The sequence below is a fragment of the Pyrus communis genome, chromosome 1 (assembly GCF_963583255.1).
Source record: "Pyrus communis chromosome 1, drPyrComm1.1, whole genome shotgun sequence".
NCBI classification, from domain to species: Eukaryota; Viridiplantae; Streptophyta; class Magnoliopsida; order Rosales; family Rosaceae; genus Pyrus; species Pyrus communis.
Window position 1 is genome coordinate 14638331 of NC_084803.1, and position 21568 is coordinate 14659898.

Genomic DNA, 21568 nt, shown 5'->3' on the forward strand with positions numbered 1-21568 from the left:
TGGTAGCAATGGTGGCAGTGGCGGCAACGATAGTGATGGTGGTGACAATGATGGTAGTAATGATAGTGGTGGAGGTTGTGGTTATGGTCAATGAGGGTAGTGATGACAGTGGTGGAGGTTGTGGTTATGGCAATGGTGATGAAAAAAAATAGTGGTTGTAATGGCGGTAATAGTGTAAAGTTAGTATTTGTAGTGGTAGGTGGTAATACTTACCTTATTCTCTAAGGGATAAAATGTGTGTGGAAGGCTAAACAATGTCCTTTAAAAAAAATTAATGAAGGTATTACAACAATTGAAAATAATTATTAAAGACCCAACTCTGCTTTTTATTAAAGCAGCTTTTAAAAGCAACATACAAACTGCTTTTAAAAGCTGCTATCTAGAATCCATTGCTTTTAAAATAAGCAGGATATTTTATTATTACCAAATATTTTTTTACTGCTTAACTTTAAAATTAAGCAATTTTTAGTGAAAAAATTCAATACCAAATGGGGTCTTAATGCAAACAAATTTTTAGCCGATTAAGGTAATTAATCTTATTTAAGAATTTGCACGCGTAACTCATGACCCTTTTAAAATGTATATGGACCCAGTTTCTCTGCCTTCCTAGTTCCCATATACTCCCATCCCCTCATATTTTGTACGGTTACAATTAAGCCACGTCAACATTTTATATTGATTTTTTTATAGAGATAATAAGACAAAAAACAATAGTGATATAAAATGTTGACGTGACTTAAATAAGAAGGGATGAAAGTGTGTGGAAACTAGAAGGGTAGAGAAGTCAGGTTCAATTTATATTGGCCTTTGACAAAATGAAAAGACGTTTGACTTTATTTTAAAAGTATTATTTTTTCAATTTTAAGAAAATAATAAATGATACGTGTTTTCAAAGTGCCGATAACTTGTATCAAGATCTAATCCATAAAATAATTTTTTTAGAACAGCTTGAAATAGTTAATGAGTTTTTGTTTGTACAACATTAACAAATCTAACTCTACGTGATGATAATATTTTGGAGCATCATAGAGCATCCTAGAGTTTTCATTTAAACAGTTGTTGATAATGATTTTGCTGACCAAGATCCCGACATTTACCATATATATTTTTTTTAACAATTGATATTATTTAGAGAAGTAAGCTTAATTGCACGATAGACTAGTGATAATATGATTTAAATTTGTTTTTGACAAGAATCGAACTTAAAATTACTAAATCATAGTACTAAATAGTATATTTACTAGTTAAATACATGGACAACCAATTTTTCTAAATAATTGGATTAAACGAGGTTTTGGAAAATAAAAAGAAAAACGAAAAAATAACGAGAGAAATCCAATCCAAGTAAGAAAAGGACTTCCCAGCCAGAGAAACCATGACTTTCTTTAATCATGGCGACCCCAATAGTGGAGTCAAACAGTCGCCCACAGATCACAGATAGCATTATATAGCAAAAACAACAAAGCCCCAAAACGCAATCGCTCCAAACGCAAAACGGTGCCGAAAACCCCCCAAGTTCACAGCTTCGTCTTCAGGTACTTCCTCCTCCACCCCCTAGTTGGAATCTTATTTCTCTTCCGTTGATTGCAATTCTTCAATCAGTTACTTTTCGCAGCTGGAAACGAATTCGAATTTGAATTCCCAAATTTGATGTATTAAGTCGATGGACTTCGAATTTTAGGGTTCATTCAGTTTTTTGTTGATTTTACTTTTTCTGGGAAGAAAGATTGTAGCTTTATTGTAGATATGCATGAAGATTAATGTCTTGAATTGGGTTTTTAGGGTTAGGGTTTTTCGTATAATTGCATGGAGTTAGTTAAATTTGGGAATTCCGCAGAGTTAAACTATAGGCTTTGAGGGTGTGATTTGAAGTTGAAACCTTTGGCATTTGAATTTTCAATTGTGAAGGATTTTGGGGACCAATGAGGATTTGCTAGGGGTTCTAATGCATTCATCCTTTGTGTACTGGTGATTGCTGTTAAAAAATATTAGTATTTTAGGTATTATATTATTTGGGTTTTCTTATAAGTTTAGTTTGGGCCTAGCTTGGTAGTATTAGGGTTAGGTTTGTTCTCTATAAATATAATGCTTCGTAGCTATGTAGAATAAGTTTGTCACAATGTAGCCTCTTGAGGTTTTATAGCCGTTTCGGCATTCTAATTTGTTTAATAATATTCTTATTATTTTGTGTAGTCTTGTTCATCGGGTAATTTGATATTCAACTTGGTATCAGAGCAAATTCGATTCGTCGGAATTTAATCTGTTCTGGGTAGGTATCAATTTGTTCATCCGTTTGTCCGCTGCATATCAGTTCGTCATGGCATGTTTTGTTGGTTTGTCAGTCTTGTAGTAGTTAGGGTTTTGTTATATGTAAAAAAAAAAAAAAGATTGAAATTGCTAGAACTCTGAAGTTGAGTCACCAAGCCACGGGTACCGCGTCGCTGAAGACTAGAACCCCACTGCTGCAATTCGCATATTGCCGGTTTGTCAGCATTTCTGTTGACAAATAATGTTATGTGATTCCTGTCCCTTGTAGACCGGTCACGCCTGCACGAACCCGCCATGCTTGCACCACTCGAATCTTGACCCGCATCAGATCTGCCACACCTGTTCAGTTATACCAGACTCGCATCACACCCTCTTGAAGCCGTACCGATGCAAACTGCAACCCAGATCCATCCCGCCACCGCACACCTGTCTGCCAGCTGCTCTCGCCCACATCAGACCTGCTACACACCACCACCATCCTCACGATCTGCGTCTCTTGCTGCTGCAACCAAACCACCACCGCTGCTGCCTGTTTCTTCTGTTGCTGCTAATTTTTCTTGCTGCCAAGTTGCATCTGCTGTGCCTTGTTGATCTGACTATTGGTATGGTGTTTCTTGTTTGATTAGTTTGGGACCATGAAGTAAACAAAGAGAAAATAAGGAGCAAGGAAAGGGAAAAAAAAGGCAAAAAGAGAAAGGAAATAAAAAAATTTGTTTGATGTTGCTTTAGGCCCACACGGTCAAAGGGAAAAAATGGTTAAGTTTGTTTTTAGGTCCACATGAGTTGTTGGCCTGTTTGGAATTGTTTTGTGACCGCTATTCGAGTGCTTGGAGTGTTGACCACTCGAGTGATAGTTGCCAGAATTTGTTGACGTTGTTCGTTTGTTGGTACAACGGAGATATGAAAATCTCGTCCATTTGGTGACGGGGAGCTCTCATGTGATTTCTTTCCATACTGTCAACATTAACATGTAAGAATCGGAATCACTTTGCAAGTCAAGTCAAGTTTGCCAGTTCGCTAATTGAGTCCAATCAGGTCAAGTCAAGTTCAGTTCGCTTGTCCGCCTAACGGAGCAAGTCCGCTCTGCTTGTTTGCAAACCCATGTCGTATACCGTTTGATGGGGGGTGTTGAAAAATATTAGTATTTTAGGTATTATATTATTTGGGTTTTCTTATAAGTTTAGTTTGGGCCTAGCCTGGTAGTACTAGGGTTAAGTTTGTTCTCTATAACTATAATGCTTCGTAGCTATGTAGAATAAGTTCGTCACAATGTAGCATCTTGAGGTTTTATAGCCATTTTGACATTCTAATTTGTTTAATAATATTCTTATTATTTTGTAGTCTTGTTCATCGGGTAATCTGATATTCAACTATTGCAGCATCTAGTGATAAATGCAGGATCCGAAGATGTCACTGGCCGATGAGTTTTCAACTCCTAAGCTGAAGAAAAAGAAACCCTCAACCAAGAAGCGCCCCTTGTTTTTGCAACAAGGGAATGATGCGAATGGGGCTTCTCCACCTCCGGTAAAAGCAGGGCAGAAAGGAACCAAAAGAAACATGAAGAACGATGTTTCTCCATCCTTCCAGCAGCAGCCCGAGAGGTTGAGCTCAGATTCGTTGCCTGACTCCTCCCCATCTGGAAGCGGGTACCGTGCACTGAGGCTCAAGTATTTGCTGCTGGAGGAAGAGAGCTTTGCATTGGGGAGCGATCTAAGAGCGGTTGAAGATGAGGTCAAGACCCTTGAGGACGAGAAGAATGCACTTTTGGACAAGCTTGTTGTGTTAGAAGGCCTCGTTGATCCTTCGGAATTGCATTTGTCGTAGTTTATCTCTTGATATCATTACCGGTTTTTGTGGTTGATTTGCACACTTGTAAATTGTAATGCTGTATGATCTCAAAGATTAAAGAGTGGTGTTAAATGTTAAACTTCTTTGGCATACTTCGATGTTCGAAAAGATGAATGATATATGTTTACAACTGTCTGCCGGTATTTGTTTGGTGTTAATGTTGTTAGTCAGAGAAATTTCATTCGTCGAATGCAAAAATTTATGTTCCACATTTCACAGAACCGAAACATGATAGCAGACTCTCCGTTGGATACAGAAAATGCCGGAGGAAGCGAAAACAAAGAAATTGTGCTATAATCCAGAGTGAAGGGAGAAAATAACAAATAAATATTTCCTTGATATACTTGGTTTAACAAATAATCTCATATCACCCACAAAAATTACAGATAATCTGATAATAATTCTGCATTGGTTTCTTACTGTGTACGGTTTCTATTATCTGCAAGGATAACAAAGGTCCTAATCTAATTTTCGGGGCGGGTTGTGGGTTGTTATCTCAGCAGCCCTGAGTTCGAATGTGCAACTCGGACAACCAGGGGGCTGGTAACTCTTGATCGTCCACTTACCCATGAAAAGAACCCGAATGCATATCCCTTCGATGGTGGAGCAGCCACCTTGAAGTTTACAGTGAACTGTATCTTCTGGCCAAACCTATTGAAGATTAATCGATTTGGGACAATAGTAACATTGATTCCAACGGGTGAGGATACCACAGCTTTATATATACTCTTTGGCTTACCAACATTGGTCACTGTTCTAGTTACCGAGAAGTTACCTACAAGATACGGCACTGTGATAGATGGATAATTCAGGTCAGATGCTGTTCGAAATGCCTGCTTACATGTACTGTTGTCTTGTGTGATTTGATGGACTGCTTTCTCGTCATAACCAACTGAACAAAGGAATTCTACGTAGTCTGCTGAATGCACGTCGTAGACAAGACCAGGGTCAAGGACTCTTTTCGGGTTCACAAAGCCTGAGCCATAATCGAATGCGTTACCCCTTCTTCCTTCAGGGTCCACCAGGATGGGTTTGTGGTTCTTATCCAGAAGAGTAGCTGGAATTTCATTTGTTGTCAGATTCCTCGGTACAATCTTAGGCACAAAGTGGGATAACTTGAAAACTTTCTGTTTGAGAATTAAACCAACTGCAAGTTTAGTGTAGTTTCAGCTAATGAAATCATACCTGTAGTCATGATTGCAGATCTAATAGCTGCTGGGGACCATGATGGATAAACAGCTTTGATCAAGGCGGCGATTCCTGTTACATGTGGGCAAGCCATGGAAGTACCAGAAAGAATGTTGAACTGCTTATTCCCTGCTGCTGGGGACCAAGATGCTAGTATATTCAGTCCAGGAGCTGTGACATCGGGCTACAAAGCAAAATAGTTATAAGGTTTTCTATAACATAATGGATTACAAAGCCTATACATTGTGATTTCTGATCATCAGTTATAATTTACCTTCAAAATCTCCGGTGTCAAAGAATTGGGGCCTTTTGAAGAAAACGCAGTAACACGAGGTGCAGGTTTCAGTCCCAGTATAGTCTTTGCGGGCAAAATTCGAGACATGGGTTTCCTGTTCACAATGGTCGAATCAGTTAAACATAAAACTCAAATACAGAAAATTTGAACCTTCATGTTTTAGTTTATCAGACTAACCGTGTGCGTTTAATATAAGATAAAATATGATGCCCTATCCTCTGTTCAACAATAGCTGAAGGGATGACAAATGGGACAGCAATATCCTTATCTGCGTCATCAATGAGAACCATCCCGACACCACCAGCTTTTTTCACTAGCATACTTTTAGTGAGCTTTGACTCTGTTGAACTCTCAGCATGTCGACAGACCAGAACCTTCCCTCTGGCCTTGGTTCTATTCAAGGAACTTTCTAAACAGTAACTGCAACACAAATTGTAGTAGAGAAAGTGTGACTTAAGCACACTATGCATCGACATCTAAGCAGAACTCACTTCCAAGTACCTTTTGATTCACCTGGATTGATAAGGAGTAAAATACCCTGCATTGGCTTCAGAGGCGGAAATAATTCTTGCTGAGGCTTTCATTTCAAAGAGACTGAGACTTTCACCCTAATCAAGCATTCAGAACTTATAAGCTTGTAAAAATAATCACAAATCTCTCAAATATAAAGTAGATAGAATTACCGTGAAATTAGCACCATTTTCTAGTATGATATCAGAAGTGAAATCCCTATCTGTTGAACTTGCTGCAACAGTGAGCATCCATGGGGCTAAATTTGTTGCAGAACCCGGGTTTCCTTCATTTCCAGAAGAAGCAACCACTAAAATTCCATGCCTAACAGCATGAAATGATCCGACAGAAATGGCATCACTGAAATAGTCTCCCTGAGGAGCATCAGGACCAAGAGACAGAGACATGATATCAACCCCGTCTCTGATTGCATCATCAAAGGCCGCTAGTAGGTCAACGTCATAACAACCAGAGTTCCAGCATGTCTTGTACACTGCAATCCTAGCCATTGGTGCACCTCCTCTTGCCCCTCCAGCTGCCAATCCCTTATAAGTCATGTTTGACACATACCGACCAGCAGCTATAGAGGCTGTGTGACTGCCATGACCGGAGCTGTCCCTTGGTGATCTGAATGACACTCTGGTTGTTGACTCTTCCTCAGCTACATAACCAGAATTATAGTATCGAGCGCCAATCACTTTCCTATGGAAAAAAGTTTTTAACCATTTGAGATTACCAATCGTAAATGTCCATGAAACAAACTAAACAATCCATTCAAACCACGAAACAACCTGTTGCAAGTTGAAGCAGTGAATTTTTCTCCTGATTGACAACGCCCCTTCCATCTAGCTGGCACCGGAGGCATGTTGGCATCATCAAAACTTGGAGATTCAGGCCAAATTCCTGCTCATGACAGTGAATAATAATATTATTGACGGAAATATTTATTTCCCTTTAAACAATTAGTGTCATAAATAGCTTCAATCAGGCCAAAAGCATTCATGTGTACAGAAAGCAAAAATGATGGGGCATGTTCATGCCACATGAGTCATGTGAAAGGAGATAAGACGCCTTATAATATAAACAAAACAGGGACTTAAGTCAACAAATGGGCCATGAATCAATGATAGTTGACTGAACAACCATATTTTACTGAATAGAGATTGTGTTATAGATCTAGATGCACAAAAGCAAGAGTAAATTGGTAAATATAATCGTAAAAAAAAAAAAAAAAAAGTGCTCAGAGCTCAGTGCTTACCAGTATCAATGAAACCAACAATGACATTAACTTGGTTCTTGGTAGAATACCCAGAAATCTCCATAGTTTCTTCACCCAAAAGGCCCATGAAATCCCAGGAATGAGTGGTGTGCAAGCTTCTTTTCGAATTGGGGAAAACCGAAACAACTCCTGGCATCTCTGTGAATTCAATTTACCATGTTTTTAATCACAAAGTCAAGGATTTTTATTCACATTATAATTCGTAGAGGTGGATTGGGGAACTTACTGGAAATTTGGAAAGCTTGGAGGTCGGTTAACTTGGCAGCAAAGCCTCTGAAGCCATGTCTGTAACTGTAAATGTGAGATGCCTGAGCTTCCTCCATGCTGTTCAAACACCATGGATGCAATTCACCAACACAATCAGAGATGAACAAGCAAACCCAAATCAGTAAAATACACATACATATATAGACACACACACATGATTTTTATTTAAATGAAAGAAAAAAGGAAAGGACTTTCTGAAAAAACTGACCTTCCAGTGTGCACAGAAGCAAGCATTTCATGGTTTTGTGTCAAAATCTCATCTGGATCCTCACCATTTTTGCTTCCCATATAAACAACATACACCTAAAAACCCAGGAAAAATAAATCACTGAAAACTACCAAAACAGAAGAAAAACATAGAATTAAAGAATCCCAGAATTTAATTTACCTTGGATGAAAGGCAAATGCTAATTTCAGCAGCAAGAACACATAAGAACAGAAGAAGAATGCTGCTGATTCTCCCACTACAACAAAAAGACCCCATTTTCTCAAGTGCCCCACTTTTTTTATTTCCTTTCCCAAAAGAGAGAAAAATATGAAGAGGGAGCCAAACAGTTGGATAAGAGAGGGAGGAAGAAGAAGAAGAAGATGGCTTTTTATAAGGAGGGACTAGTCTGCTCTTTTTATTTACAGAGGGAATGATTGCTTTTGCGTAAAATTACCCAGTTACAAAGCAACCGCCGATGATGATAAAACTTGAAGGCAAGATTAGTGGCAGGGGTGAGAGTGTGAGTGAGTGGGTGAGCGGTGGGAAAGCCAGAGAGAACCAACCTCAAAAAGTGAAACCCTGAAACCCGGACCGTTGAAAAAGCGAAAGAATAAAAAGCCGGCAAACATAACAGTTGAGGTAGCACTCGCTCAAGCAACTCACTCCATCATCATCATCACATTGTCTAGATTGATGAGACCATATCGATTACTTACCGTTTATATTGATTAGACATATCTTTTTTGTAGACATGCTCAGCTACTAAAGTCTATGATGTCAATGATCCATTTTTTTTGTACAAAATGTGATGTGCTACTCAATTAATCAATCAGTAAAAATATGTAGATATGAGCGTAGCTACATTGTTAAAGTAATGTGTTTTTCATATGTACCTGAGTTTGACTTCCTCTTCTTGAAATTTAGGTTAGTTTGGGTTAGTCTAATATTCTCAAGAACTTGTATTCGTGTTTCACTTTAACCTTCAATTTTATTATATCAATTGCCTCACGTGTCGCACTTGAATTGACAATTTTACCCTTTAATAGACGGAAGGAATAGGACATGCAATACAATTGAGGGATTCTAATATTTAACACCTTAACTGAAGCACCAAAGTGAAACATGCGTATGAGTGTAAGGATCACTATCAAAATTAACCATAATAAGTTATAAAGTGGATCTAACTTCTACGATTGCACTTTTTTTTTTAGTTTAAGCGATAAACGACACTAATTTACACTAAGAGAGGAAGTGGATTTGAACTCGAAACAATATGAGCTGAACAAAAAAAACCTAATCACCAAGACAATCCACCACTTACTACAGTTGCACATTCTAATAGAATGTGAATCATGACCAAGTATGATTACTTAGGCCTATTTGGCTCTTTCCATCATCATCGTAACCAACTTCCTCATGGATTCCATAATTATCTTATCTTTAAGATTTGTACACCCGTGGCCCTTTAAATAATTACTATATAATTTACACAACAATTATGGGGTTTTCACCCCAAATATAGAATTTGCTTTGCCCAATATATATATATATATGTATATTTATTTATTTATTTATTTTTCATAATTAAGTTAATGGGGTTCAGTTCACGATGTAAACTTGTGATGGTAGTTCTTTAACTCGTTAATTAAAAAAATAATGGTGGAATATGTAGATTAACGTGCATATGCTGCAATGTTCTGCTTCTGAAGCTTCTTTTCTGCTGAGAAAAGGATTGAAGGAATCTATAAACTGCAGAATAAATTAAGCCAATTAAACAGAGTACCTAAAAAGGGGGGAAATTATAATTTAATCCCCAAATAATGATTTAATAATTCTTTTTTATTTGCAGAATTATATGGACATGACTAGACAATTAGCCTTGAATTAAGGAAACTCAACCGATACCATTAACAAATAATAAGATCATATAATCATCGTTAATTAGTATAATTTTTATCATTTTCCTTTATCAGCAACTATCGTTTATGTGATCGAAATTTAGAACTTCTTCCACCAAATTAAAGACTGCCATGATAGGAACTATTCATTCCTTTGGAGGGTCAATACATCACTATGAGCTTCTTGAAAGCTCATCTACCAAGCAAAGTATTGGACGCAGTGGCTGAGCTGATGAGGGTGATTTGCACACAAAGATGTATCTACCTACTCAATATTACTTACTAAACTCAACTACATCAATAACTTTCTCGTCTCTTGATAAATCATACGAGGAGAGAGATAAAAAGGTAAAAGGAAAAAACACGCAGAATGCAACTTTCTATCCTCAACCACGTTCACAACTTAGACCAAACTGAAACGAATGATAATCATAATCGAGGCTTAAAGTTATAAGCTCTACCGAACTAACAGCTCATACAAAGTTAATCTTGAAGTTGAAAAGTAACCACGTATTATAATTATTGATTTGCAACGATAAAAAAATCTACCAGAAGCATGCCAAATCGAGTAAAGGTAACACTTTACCGTGAGTTTGGTAATGATGGTGATTAAGATCACCATTAATTATGGTTATGATGAATATATATTATATAATTGTCAAATGATAACTTGATATCGTATGCACAATCATTGCTAATGATGTTTTCTCCGGAAAGGAATTCTCTCCTGATCTCTTCTTCCTAATCCACCAAATCAGTGGATCTGTGTTTTTGAAATTTGATCCAACGGATGAAGTTATTATAATTTTTAAAGTGGGCCCCTGCTTGTAGTCGTTAGATTAAATTTCAATGGCACAGATCTACTTATTTGATGGATTAGGAAGAAGAGATTTGGAGAAGATCCTCTTCCATTTTCTCCCAAGCAATAAGACTTGGAAGGCATCCAATCTCACAAGTTGATAAAGATGAATTGTCAATTCACTAATAAGGCAAGCAATTATGTTAATCTTTCCTATTGTGTGTTGCTTTAATACTCTACTGGATAATGCTAGAGAGAACAAATTTTTTAAACCAAATTGTCACATCCCGGCCCGGGGCGGATCCCTTCCCGGGCTCGCTCCACCACCGTAGCACGATATTGTCCGCTTTGGGCCCCGACCACGCCCTCACGGTTTTGTTTCTGGGAACTCACGAGCAACTTCCCAATGGGTCACCCATCATAGGATTGCTCTAGCCCCCTTTTCGCTTAACTTCGGAGTTCCTACGGAACCCGAAGCCAGTGAGCTCCCAATAGGCCTCGTGCTAGGTAAGGATGAGAATATACATTTAAGGATCACTTCCCTGTGCGATGTGGGATGTCACAATCCACCCCCCTTAGGGGCCCGACGTCCTCGTCGACACACATGCGACCATGGTTAGGCTCTGATACCAATTGTCACATCCCGGCCCGGGGCGAACCCCTTCCTGGGCCCGCTCCACCACCGTAGCACGATATTGTCCGCTTTAGGCCCCGACCACGCCCTCACGGTTTTGTTTCTGGGAATTCACGAGCAACTTCCCAGTAGGTCACCCATCATGGGATTGCTCTAGCCCCTTTCTCACTTAACTTCGGAGTTCCTATGGAACCCGAAGCCAGTGAGCTCCCAATAGGCCTCGTGCTAGGTAAGGATGAGAATATACATTTAAGGATCACTTCCCTGGACGATATGGGATGTCACACAAATGACATGGTAATAGATGATTGGATTATTAATTAGGTGTCAATTAACATGCTTGTTTCTTATTAGTGACACATCATTTGATTTACAAATTTGGTCTCCCTAGCATTATCGTACCCTAATTCATTTTCTCTCCACCAAACAAAAGATATCATATTTGCAAAAGTGGAGGACTAATTCATGCTAGATTTTGATATGTAATCGAAAACATATTTCGAGCAAAATAGAATTTTCTTATAGAATAGTGAGAAAATTAAAAAAAACGTGATATGTGTTATAGCCTATTTCATCTGACATGGGAAGGGGGCCGGCAGCAGAGAGAGATTGGAGAGAGAGAAGTGTTTGTAGGGTTGTGTAGAATTATGTGTAGATGATGTGTTATTCTCCCCTACATAGTGCCTTTATTTATAGTACTAAAGGAGAGAAGAAATCATTCATCCCCAAGGAGTATAAGTTCGTATAGGAAAGAATAACTAGAATCAAATCTAATCTAAAATTTACACAATCACACTTAAACTAGAAAGTTTATAACACTCCCATTTGAGTGTGTAAATACTCAAGTAGATTCGGCATCATGTAGAGGTTGAGGAAGTCGACTCGTCGACACTGATTCTAGGAACACACTATTCTCAATAAGTTATGAACTTGCATAATGAAGTAAGTCTCACTAAAAAACCTTATGGCTATGGTAAAAACCCAAGTAGGGACAAAACCCATAGTCTAATGAAAAATGCGTGAGTAATGCAAAGTCAAATGAAACATCTACGGGACGTTATCAGGGATATGATCAACCCAAGGTGGGTGCCTCATTAAAACCTAGTGGGAAAAATGCTCCTAATCGTAAGAAAAAGAGTACATTAAGATCAAACAAGTATACTTTAGGATACTCCCCCTGAGGAGAGAACTAGCAATGTTACAACTTAGAAAGTTTACGCGTACCAATTCCATGAACAAGCTTCTGAAACATCGCCTTTGGTATTGATTTGGTGAAGAGGTTGTCCATATTGTATTGTGAATGGATTTGCGTGATTTCAATCTTCTGATACTTTTGTTGTTGATGTAAGAAGAATAACTTCGGCGCAATATGCTTGGTGTTCTTTCATTTGATGTAACTCTTCTTGAGCTGTTTGTAGATCGTCACTGGGACATCAACGACTGGGTAAAGATCGCAGGAGCTTCGAATATGGCGCACAATTGCTCTCAACCAAAAGCATTCCCGAGTTGCTTCATGTACGGTAAGAATTTCAGCAAGGTTAGACGAAGTGGCAACTAAGGTCTGTTTAGTTGACCTCCAAAAGATTGCGGTGCCTCAAAAGGAAAAGACATAACCCGTTTGAGAGCACGCCTTGTGCGGATCAGACAAGTATCATGCGTCGGCATAACCAACAAGGCAAGAATCGACTTGAGATAAAAGGGTGCGGCACTCGAGGATCCGTAGGGATAGAACAAGCTTAAATCCGTAGTACCCTTAAGGTAGCAGAAAATGTCTTTAACACCAGTCTAGAGTCTGCGTGTTGGTGCATTACTATATCTTGCCAAAAGATTAACAGTGAAAGAGATGTCAGGTCTAATGCATTGAGCTAAGTACAATAAAGCATCTATCACACTTAGATAAGGAACTTCAAGCTCCAAAATCTCTTCATCATCCTCCTTCAGACGAAAGGGATCTTGTTTTGCATTTAGCGATCGAACGACCATATGAGTACTATAAGGCTTCACTTTATCCTGATTAAAGTGGCACAACACATTCTGGGTGTAGTTTGATTGATGTACTAAGATTCCATCCGAACGGTGCTCTATCTCGAGATTGAAACAATATCAAGTCTTTCCTAGATCTCAACATCTGACTTCAGGTGCGCGGTAATTCTCGCGAGCTCTTCAGGAGTTCTGATAAGGTTTATGTCATAGATATATACTGCAACTATCGCAAAACCGGAATGTGACTTCCTAATGAACACACAAGGGCATAGTTTGTTGTTCATATATTCCTAACTAGTTAAATACTCACTCAGACGGTTATACCACATTCTTTCAAACCGTAGAGTGAACGCCTTAGCCGAATTGAAAGCGTGTTCCGAGGTTTGGAAATATTTGATCCAGTTAATGTAAGTCATTCGGGAACTTTCATAGAAATTTCCGTATCAAGATCCCCATAGAGATACGTAGTTACTACGTCCATCAGCTGCATACTCAGTTTTTCAGAAACTACCAAATTGATAAGGTAGTGAAAAGTAATCACATCCATAATGGGTGAATAAGTTTTGTCATAGTTAATCCTAGGGCGTTGTGAGAAGCCTTGTGCAACAAGACGAGTTTTGTAACGCACAATTTCGTTCTTCTTATTACGCTTCTAAACGAAAACCTACTTGTAGCCAATAGGCTTCACATGTGGTGAAGTAAGAGTTACAGGTCCAAACACCTTACGTTTCACAAGTGAATCAAGTTTAACTTGGATTACTTGTTTCCAGTTTGACCAATCGACCTCGACATTCATCAACAGAACAGGGTTCAATGTCATCCCTCAATATGATCTCAATAGCTACTGCATATGCTAATGCATCGTCGAGGATCATTTCATTTCTACACCACACATCATTTAAGCTAGCATAATAGACCTAAAATCATACAATTCTCGGAAGGTGGATTCGTTTCTTCAAGGATACTTCAGTAATCTTAAATTTCCTTATGAGTTGGATAAAATGAGTAAGCAACAGTTGGATTCACGGTAGGCTCTTCAGGTGTTTGTGCTATGGGTTTCCTCTTCTGGGGATGTAAATCCTTTAAACCAAGATGTCTGTCACCCTTATGTGTAGGGGCATATGATTGGCTAGCCGTTAATGTACGTGGATCACCAAAGTTGGCGTTCTGGGCCTCCAAGAGGGAAATTCGTCGTACCTTTGGTATATCTATCTTTACAGGCACATTCGCAGCTGAAATATGTGATCTTGTCACTCACACTAGATCGGTGAAAGCATTTGGCATGCTCTGAGCTATGCTCTGAAGATCTAATATGCGATGCACTTCAGTTTTAGACTTAACGATACGGGGATCTAAATGAGAGAAAGTGGGAGTCGTCCACTATAATTCGCGTCGTTCTTTAGGAACGTTGACGTTCTTATCTCCCCCTAACGACGGGAAAACTGTCTCATAGAAGTGACAATCCACGAAACGAGTGGTAAACAAATCGTTTGTCAAAGGTTCTAAGTAACGAATGATTGAAGGAGAATCAGATCTAACATAGATTCCTATCCTTCGTTGAAGCCCTATTTTTGTACGTAAGGGCAGCGAAATTGACACATCGACCGCACAACCAAAAAACGCGCAGATGCTATATGTCAGGTTCGTATCTGGTAACCAACTGAAGAGTGCTATATGGTTAGGTTGCAACAGGCCTTAGGCGAACCAATATGGCTGCGTGCAATATTGCATGGCCCTAAGCAGCGATCGGAAGTGTGGTGTGTATAACCAAAGTCGAGCAATCATTTGTAAACACGTAATGAATGCCTTTGCCAGGTCGTTCTGGGTGTAAATATGGGGTACCAGATGTTCAACTTCAACCCAAACCAACATGCAATAGTCATTAAGAGTTTTAGATGTGAATTCTCTAGCATTATCCAATCGAATAGATTTGATCGGATAATCAGGGTGGTGAGCCCCTAAGGTTAATAACATGAGCCAACAATTTGAAGAATGCAGCATTTCTTATGGACAACAAGCATACGTGTGACCAACGTGTGGAGGCGTCAACCAAAACCATAAAATATCTAAATGGTCCGCATAGAGGGTGAATCTGTCCATAAATGTCCCCCTGAATCCTTTGTAGAAAAATAAGAGGATTCAAACGAATCTTGTCATAAGAAGGCTTAATAATAAGCTTTCCCATAGAACATGTTTGACATGTAATTCCTTGAATCGAACCTAAACTTCGGGTTAGTGGATGCCCGTGTGATGATTTGAGGATACGGAGCATCGCTGTTTGTCCAGGGTGTCCCAAATGATCATGCCAAAGTGTAATTTCATGCGCAATTACAGAGGTAGGGCCGGCCACATAGTGGCTTTCTATGAGGCGTAATGTTGTATTATACAGACCACTCAGGATATGCTTCTTCTTCTCTAGAATATGCTTTTGGCCATATTTGTAGGAAGTTATGCACAAAAATTCAACTCCAGTTTCTACATAGGTTTCAGCATGATAATTATTATCTCTTATGTCCTTGAAACTCAACAACGTTCTTTCGGAACGTGGAGAATAAAGTGCCGTATCAATGGTCAAAATTGTACATGTCTTACCGTATCCTTCAATCAGGTTGTCAGAGGTGCATTCTTAGGTATGAAGCTAGTGAAATAGATGCATTCACGTAAAATGGTGTGCATGGTTGCACTAACCATCAGACAACTAACTTCCCTACTAGTCATACCTAGAATAAAAATTAATTTGAATCGGTCACATGCATAAAAGTTCTAAAAAGAAATATCCATTCAAAATAATTTTAAGTATTCAATGATGGTAATTAATTAAAACATAATGTCCAAAACAAATCGCCAACAAATAATCCAAACATAAAGGAAAATTGTTCAAAATTAACCAAAAAACACAAGGGAGGTTCGACCACTAGGTGGAATTCGGCCCCATTGTCAAAATTTCAACTAGAAAATAGTTTATGTTTAAGATTCTAATCTTCCATAGGTGTAACGGCCTCTTGAAAGTCAGAAACCTCCATCTTGGTATTCTATGGTTCATCCACTTGCACAAAGTTGGATTCAAACTTTTTACGACGAGAATGATATTCAACTACAACCTTCTGAGGAGTTCGGCAACATAAGACCAATGATCCTTTGAACCACAGCGATAGCACATGTTCGCATCCATGGTTTCAAGTGCTTTACCTTTATTCTTGAAGTTTGGGGCTTTGGGAACGAGGTTAGGGCGTTTCTGGGCTTTATTTCATTCTTTAGATGGGCCTTGGCTTTGTTGACCTTGACGGGGTGGCTTCTAGCAGCCCTTACTACGCCTCTTTTGGTGTTTTGGACATTGGTTCGTGCTATAGTGTGCTTCAGGCACAACAGTCACCCCAGTATGTTGAGCTTGATGATTCTTCATCAACAGCTGATTCTGCTTTTCAGCGAGAAGTAATACAGAGATCAAATCCGAGAACTTAGTGAACTTCTGAGCTCTATATTGTTGTTGCAGGACAATATTAGTAGCAGAGAAGGTTGAATAGGTCTTCTCCAGGATATCCTATTCGGTCAAAATTTCTTTACAAAACTTGAGAAGTGATCGGATTCGACAAACTTCAGAATTATATTCATTCATAGACTTAAAGTCTTGGAAGCGTAAATGCTGCCAGTCATGTCTTGCTTCAGGCAAGAAGATGTCCTTTTGTGATAAAAAAAGATCAGCCAAAGCGACCTATAATGCTCGTGGATCCTTCTCGGCAAGGTACTCAGTTTGCAGTGCATCATGAATATGTCTTTGGATGAAGATCATTGCAGTGGCTTTCTTAGCTTCGTCAACTGGGTTGTCCGTCACATCTTCAATGATGGGACTAAATTCTTTGCAATGAGGTGGAGCTTCACATTATGGACCCATTTGAGGTAGTTCATTCCAGAGACCTCCAAAGCGGTGAAGTCAAGTTTGTTCAAATTTGACATGTTCCTATCACAAAATAAAGGACAAGATGTGATTAGTGTAATGGAGAAAAATATCAATCCATTCATGTAGGAGTAGAACATTCAGGTTCTAATAGACATGTATTGGTTTAAATTCGCATGAAAAATCTTCAGGTTTTCATGGGTGATGTTTTTAAGGAAAACTTCAGGTTTTCAAACAAGGCATGTTTCTAGAAACTTTAGTTTTGAAATAATTATGAACTTCAAGTTCATATGTTCTTGCAAACAAACGTAAATATATATATACAGAAATATACAACACGAAAATATACAAACAGAACTTTAGGTCTATAATTATAATTGAATTAATCATTTGGACTTCAGGCCAAATTTAAAGTGTGGGTAAAAAAATATAAAACCCAAATTGTCAAAAAATAAACAATTAAGCTCGAGGCCCAAAAACATGGGCTAAAGCCCACGGGTGAGCTGAGCAAATGTGTATCGTCAGGTCTAGGCCAGTGTTCTAAAAATTAGCTTAGGTGGTGCCTAGGTGTTGGACGGCAGCCAACCACCCCGATTTACTCCTAATCGGCTACAAAATCGGAGAGCAGATTAGGCAAACGCGGGATGGGATTAGATGGGACTAGGCGGAGATATGCAAGTCTGGGCAGGGCTAGGCAGAGCTGAGTGGAGACTAATTAGGCTTATGTGAAGACACTAAAACAGCGAAATCTACAATTTTTTTTTTGTTGCAAAGTTGGCACCATGAAGAAGACGATTGTGTTCCCAAACCTAACTTTAATTCACGATTTCAATTAAGATGGTCCCACCATCTTTTTTTCTATAGTTGCAGCCTGCACGTTTTATTTGAAATGGTCCCCACCATTTTTTTTTACTACTTTTTATATCCTTTTCCTTTTCCACTTTTAACCCTGTTATTACTTTTCAATTTTTTTTGTTGTAATGTTTTATTATTCCTTTTTTTTTTTTTAAAGATCACACCATATGTATTTTTATTATGTACTTATAATGCTAAAACTCTTGCTTAAAAAAAAAAACTATTTAATGTTTGAATTTGATTAATTTATAATTCCAAATGAAATTATGTATTTTTTAGATACGAACAAACACTTATTTATAAGATATTATAAATTTAATTAAATCCGCCTAGTTCGCCTAGGCCCTAGGCCCCAACCCACTACCCAACTAGCGCCTAACGTCTTTTAGAACCTTGGTCCATGCCCAAAATTGGGCTGGGGTAAGCACGTGCTGATCATGCCCCAATTAGTATTTGGGCTGCAAGCCCAGTAGCAGCAAACAGGCTGCAGCAATAGGCCCAAAAACGAGAGGCCCATATGGGCACTGATTAGGTACGGCAAGAAGCAAACTGTGGCTATAAGCTTACTCGGAGGCGCACTCCGGTGCTTTGCGATGCAGTGTACTGGTGTTCCAACTTCGGGCTGAAATTTAGTGTGACGCAGACGTAAGGACACAAGCTAGTGTCACGTTGAGGGACAAGCCATGGCTTGGGCCTCATCAGGCGAGCCCAGTCACAAAAAAAAATCCTTTATTTGTTTTTCCACTGGCTGAGAGGCCCAGCCCAATTTGGGCTTGGGTTTCAGCTGAAAATATCCCAGCCAGAGCTGGGTGCACTCGTCGAGGAAGAAGACTGGTGCCGCTACTTCAGGCAGCTGTGTTTTGGAAGATGGTTCTCGGTGCAGGGCCATGGGTTCGACGATGAGCAAATTCCTAGTGACGGAAGGGGTACCTCGACATCGAGGGGAAGGAAAAAGGAAACCCATGAAATTCAAATTGGAATTTCATCCAAATTCGATGGAATTCTTCTGGAATTTGAATGATATTGGTTCAAAAATCACAACACCATGTTGGATTTTGCCAGAAAATTGCACAACAATGTCGTGGTCTTTCTGGAGATGAGTTGGGTTTTCTGGGTTGAACGCCATATGCGTCGGGTTTCAGTGGAGGTTGATGCTCTATGTTTGCTCGGGGTCACGGGTTCGAAGAACCCAAATTTTTTTAATTTTTTTTCAGATTACAAAATTAAGTTGCATGCATATTCAATTCAATAATTTAATGCATGGACATATATTTGATGTAATTCATGGCAATATCAAATTCACATAATTCAACAATTATGGATATACTGTATACACAATTTATGTAAAATCTAAAATTTGAAAAACGTAAAGTTGGGTCATGCATTATGGTGATTGTTCATGTTATCAGGGTTGCAAAAATAGCGAGATAAAAACCGTTGTTTGGGAAGAACATGATTGCGCGATGATATTGAATGAATTGGTTTGATGCAGAAAACTTCCACGTCAGATTCCTAAGCGCAGCGGTAGGAGTGTGTTGTAGCCTATGTTATCTGACAGGAAAATGGGGCCGGTGCAGAGAAAGATATGTGTTTGTAGGGTTGTGTAGAGGATGTGTTATTTCCCCCTCCACGTAGTGCCTTTATTTATAGTAATAAGGGAAAGAAAAAATCATTCATCCCCAAGGAATACAAGTTCATGAAAGACTAACTAGAATCAAATCTAATCTAGAATTTAAACAATCACACTTAAACTATAAATTTTATAACAATATAGAGCTGGTTATACTCAAGTTTTTCTTATTCATCAACAATAAACTAATCGCAATTAGATCCATATTTTGGAGTGCAAAAATCATGGATGATAGTGGATTATCATAGTGTGTATTATAATGAAAGTTTAATTTGACGAACTGGTGAATCATACTTAGTTTGGTGTCAAAATCCATAATATCTATTTACGTCGGATAGGGATTGATAGTGAGGAACCATTCTTGATTGTATTCAGCCGAAGGTGATGGAGGATATGAATGCTTCACTCCTTGTACCGGTTTCTCTAGAGGATATTAAGGACGCTGTTTTTCAAATGGGCAAATTAAAAGCCCCGGGTCTCGATGGTTTCCAAGGTGTTTTCTACCAGCCTTTTTGGGATAATCTTATGGCTGATGTTAATGGTATAGTTCAAGGTTTTATGTAGGGGTCTCCCTATTTACACCGCATCAATTCCACACATGTTGTGCTCATTCCTAAAGTTCCAAATCTAGAGTCTATTGCCCAGTTCCGACCCATAAGCCTATGTAACTACTCTTATAAAAATTTATCCAAGGTCCTAGCCAATCGTCTTCAACCATTGCTGCCGGAGCTGATATCTCGTTCACAGAAGGCAGATTCAAGATAACATTGGCATTGCACACGAGTTCTTCCATTATCTGAAGACACGGAGAACAAAAGGTAAATTTGAACTTGGGGTTAAATTGGATATGCATAAGGCTTATGATAGAGTTGAATGTGATTTTCTACTGGCGTTCATGGAAAGGATAAGGTTCAATCAATGGTGGTGCCAGTTGATATTTGGTTGTCTTTTGTCGGTTGATTTTGTTATTCTGATGAATGGCCAGCCTGGTCGGAAGTTCTCTCATTCATGTGGTCTCTGGTAAGGTGATCCCCTATCCCCATATATGTTCCTCATTGTTAGTGAGGTCATTTCCTTATTAATTTTGCAGGCGTGGGATGAGCGATTGATTTCAAGGGTTCAACTTAATCCTCATGGACCTGTTATTTCTTATATTTTCTTTTCTGATGATACACTGTTCTTTTTAAAAGCTGAGGTGGAGAACTATCAAAATTTAGTAAAGCTAATACAATAGTACTGTTCAGCATCCGGATAATAGGTCAATTTTCATAAATCTAGTGTTTTTTTCGGAGCTAATGTCTCGAGGGCCTTGTCGGATGATCTTGGCCGCATCATGGGTATGCTAATAGTAAATGATCCCGGAACTTATCTTAGCGTGCCAGCTATGTAGGGAAGGACTAAGCGGAAAGGTTTGACCTATGTAAAGGAGAGGATTTTGGGGAAACTCTAGCGATGGAAAAAAGTTACCCTATCACAGGCAGGTCGTGAGGTTATGATCAAGGTGGTGGTTCAAGCAATTTTGGCTTATCCGATGAATCTTTTCAAATTTTCAGATATCATTTGCAAGGAAGACACTCTGATTACCAATTTTTGGTGGGGACAGGACATGGAGAAGAAACACGTTCATTGGGTCTTTAAGGCTACTCTAGGGCTGCCGACGATGAAAGGGGGGCTTGGGTTTCGGAACTTTATGGATTTTAATGATGCTTTCCTAGCGAAACAATGTTGGAGGCTCATCCACGAGCCAGATTCACTGTGGGCAAAGGTATTGAAAGCCTGTTATTTCCCCCACTGTTCTTTTTTCAGTGTGAAACTGGGTGGGTTAGCGTCATGGGTGTGGTCTAGTTTACTTATTGGACGTGATTTTTATTACGGGCAACTCACTAGAAATTCATGAGTAGGAAGGCCATTCAGATCTGGGGTGATCGGTGGCTGCCTTTCATCCAGTTCGAACACTCCACTTCAACTGCGTCGGTGCCAGTCAGTCGTAACACAAAGGTAGCTTCTTTAA

At 39.0% G+C, this 21568-nt stretch overlaps 2 protein-coding genes across 6 annotated transcripts; one reads left to right on the forward strand and one right to left on the reverse strand.

Annotated features, from left to right (window-relative positions):
• The first annotated feature begins 1348 nt into the window (after positions 1–1348).
• LOC137749542 (uncharacterized) lies at positions 1349–4248 on the forward strand. 5 transcript variants are annotated; one of them, XM_068489675.1, is made up of 3 exons: positions 1349–1535; positions 2537–2870; positions 3648–4248. In XM_068489675.1, the coding sequence occupies exon 3, from the start codon at positions 3661–3663 to the stop codon at positions 4090–4092; it is 432 nt and encodes a 143-aa protein (XP_068345776.1). In that variant the 5' UTR covers positions 1349–1535; positions 2537–2870; positions 3648–3660; the 3' UTR covers positions 4093–4248. The 5 variants fall into 5 exon arrangements, with proteins under 5 accessions (XP_068345776.1, XP_068345769.1, XP_068345761.1 ...); XM_068489668.1 differs by having other exon boundaries at positions 1350–1535; positions 3655–4248; XM_068489660.1 differs by lacking the exon at positions 2537–2870 and having other exon boundaries at positions 1351–1535.
• A 180-nt stretch (positions 4249–4428) lies between these two features.
• LOC137749531 (subtilisin-like serine-protease S) lies at positions 4429–8467 on the reverse strand. The gene is made up of 11 exons (XM_068489643.1): positions 8044–8467; positions 7864–7958; positions 7615–7712; positions 7368–7526; positions 6901–7012; positions 6283–6811; positions 6113–6207; positions 5777–6019; positions 5579–5693; positions 5302–5488; positions 4429–5173 (listed from the first exon to the last, which is right to left on the reverse strand). The coding sequence occupies exons 1-11, from the start codon at positions 8137–8139 to the stop codon at positions 4608–4610; spliced, it is 2295 nt and encodes a 764-aa protein (XP_068345744.1). The 5' UTR covers positions 8140–8467; the 3' UTR covers positions 4429–4607.
• Positions 8468–21568: the final 13101 nt, after the last annotated feature.

What these genes read in the sequence shown, in the direction of transcription:
- LOC137749531 (XM_068489643.1), bottom strand. Translation starts at nt 8,139, where the DNA reads ATGGGGTCTTTTTGTTGTAGTGGGAGAATCAGCAGCATTCTTCTTCTG. An exon ending in CCAAGCTTTCCAAATTTCCA is followed by an intron (nt 7,527 to 7,614) that starts GTAAGTTCCCCA and finishes TTGAATTCACAG; the next exon opens with AGATGCCAGGAGTTGTTTCG. An exon ending in TGTTGGTTTCATTGATACTG is followed by an intron (nt 7,013 to 7,367) that starts GTAAGCACTGAG and finishes TGTCATGAGCAG; the next exon opens with GAATTTGGCCTGAATCTCCA.
- LOC137749542 (XM_068489675.1), top strand. Translation starts at nt 3,661, where the DNA reads ATGCAGGATCCGAAGATGTCACTGGCCGATGAGTTTTCAACTCCTAAG.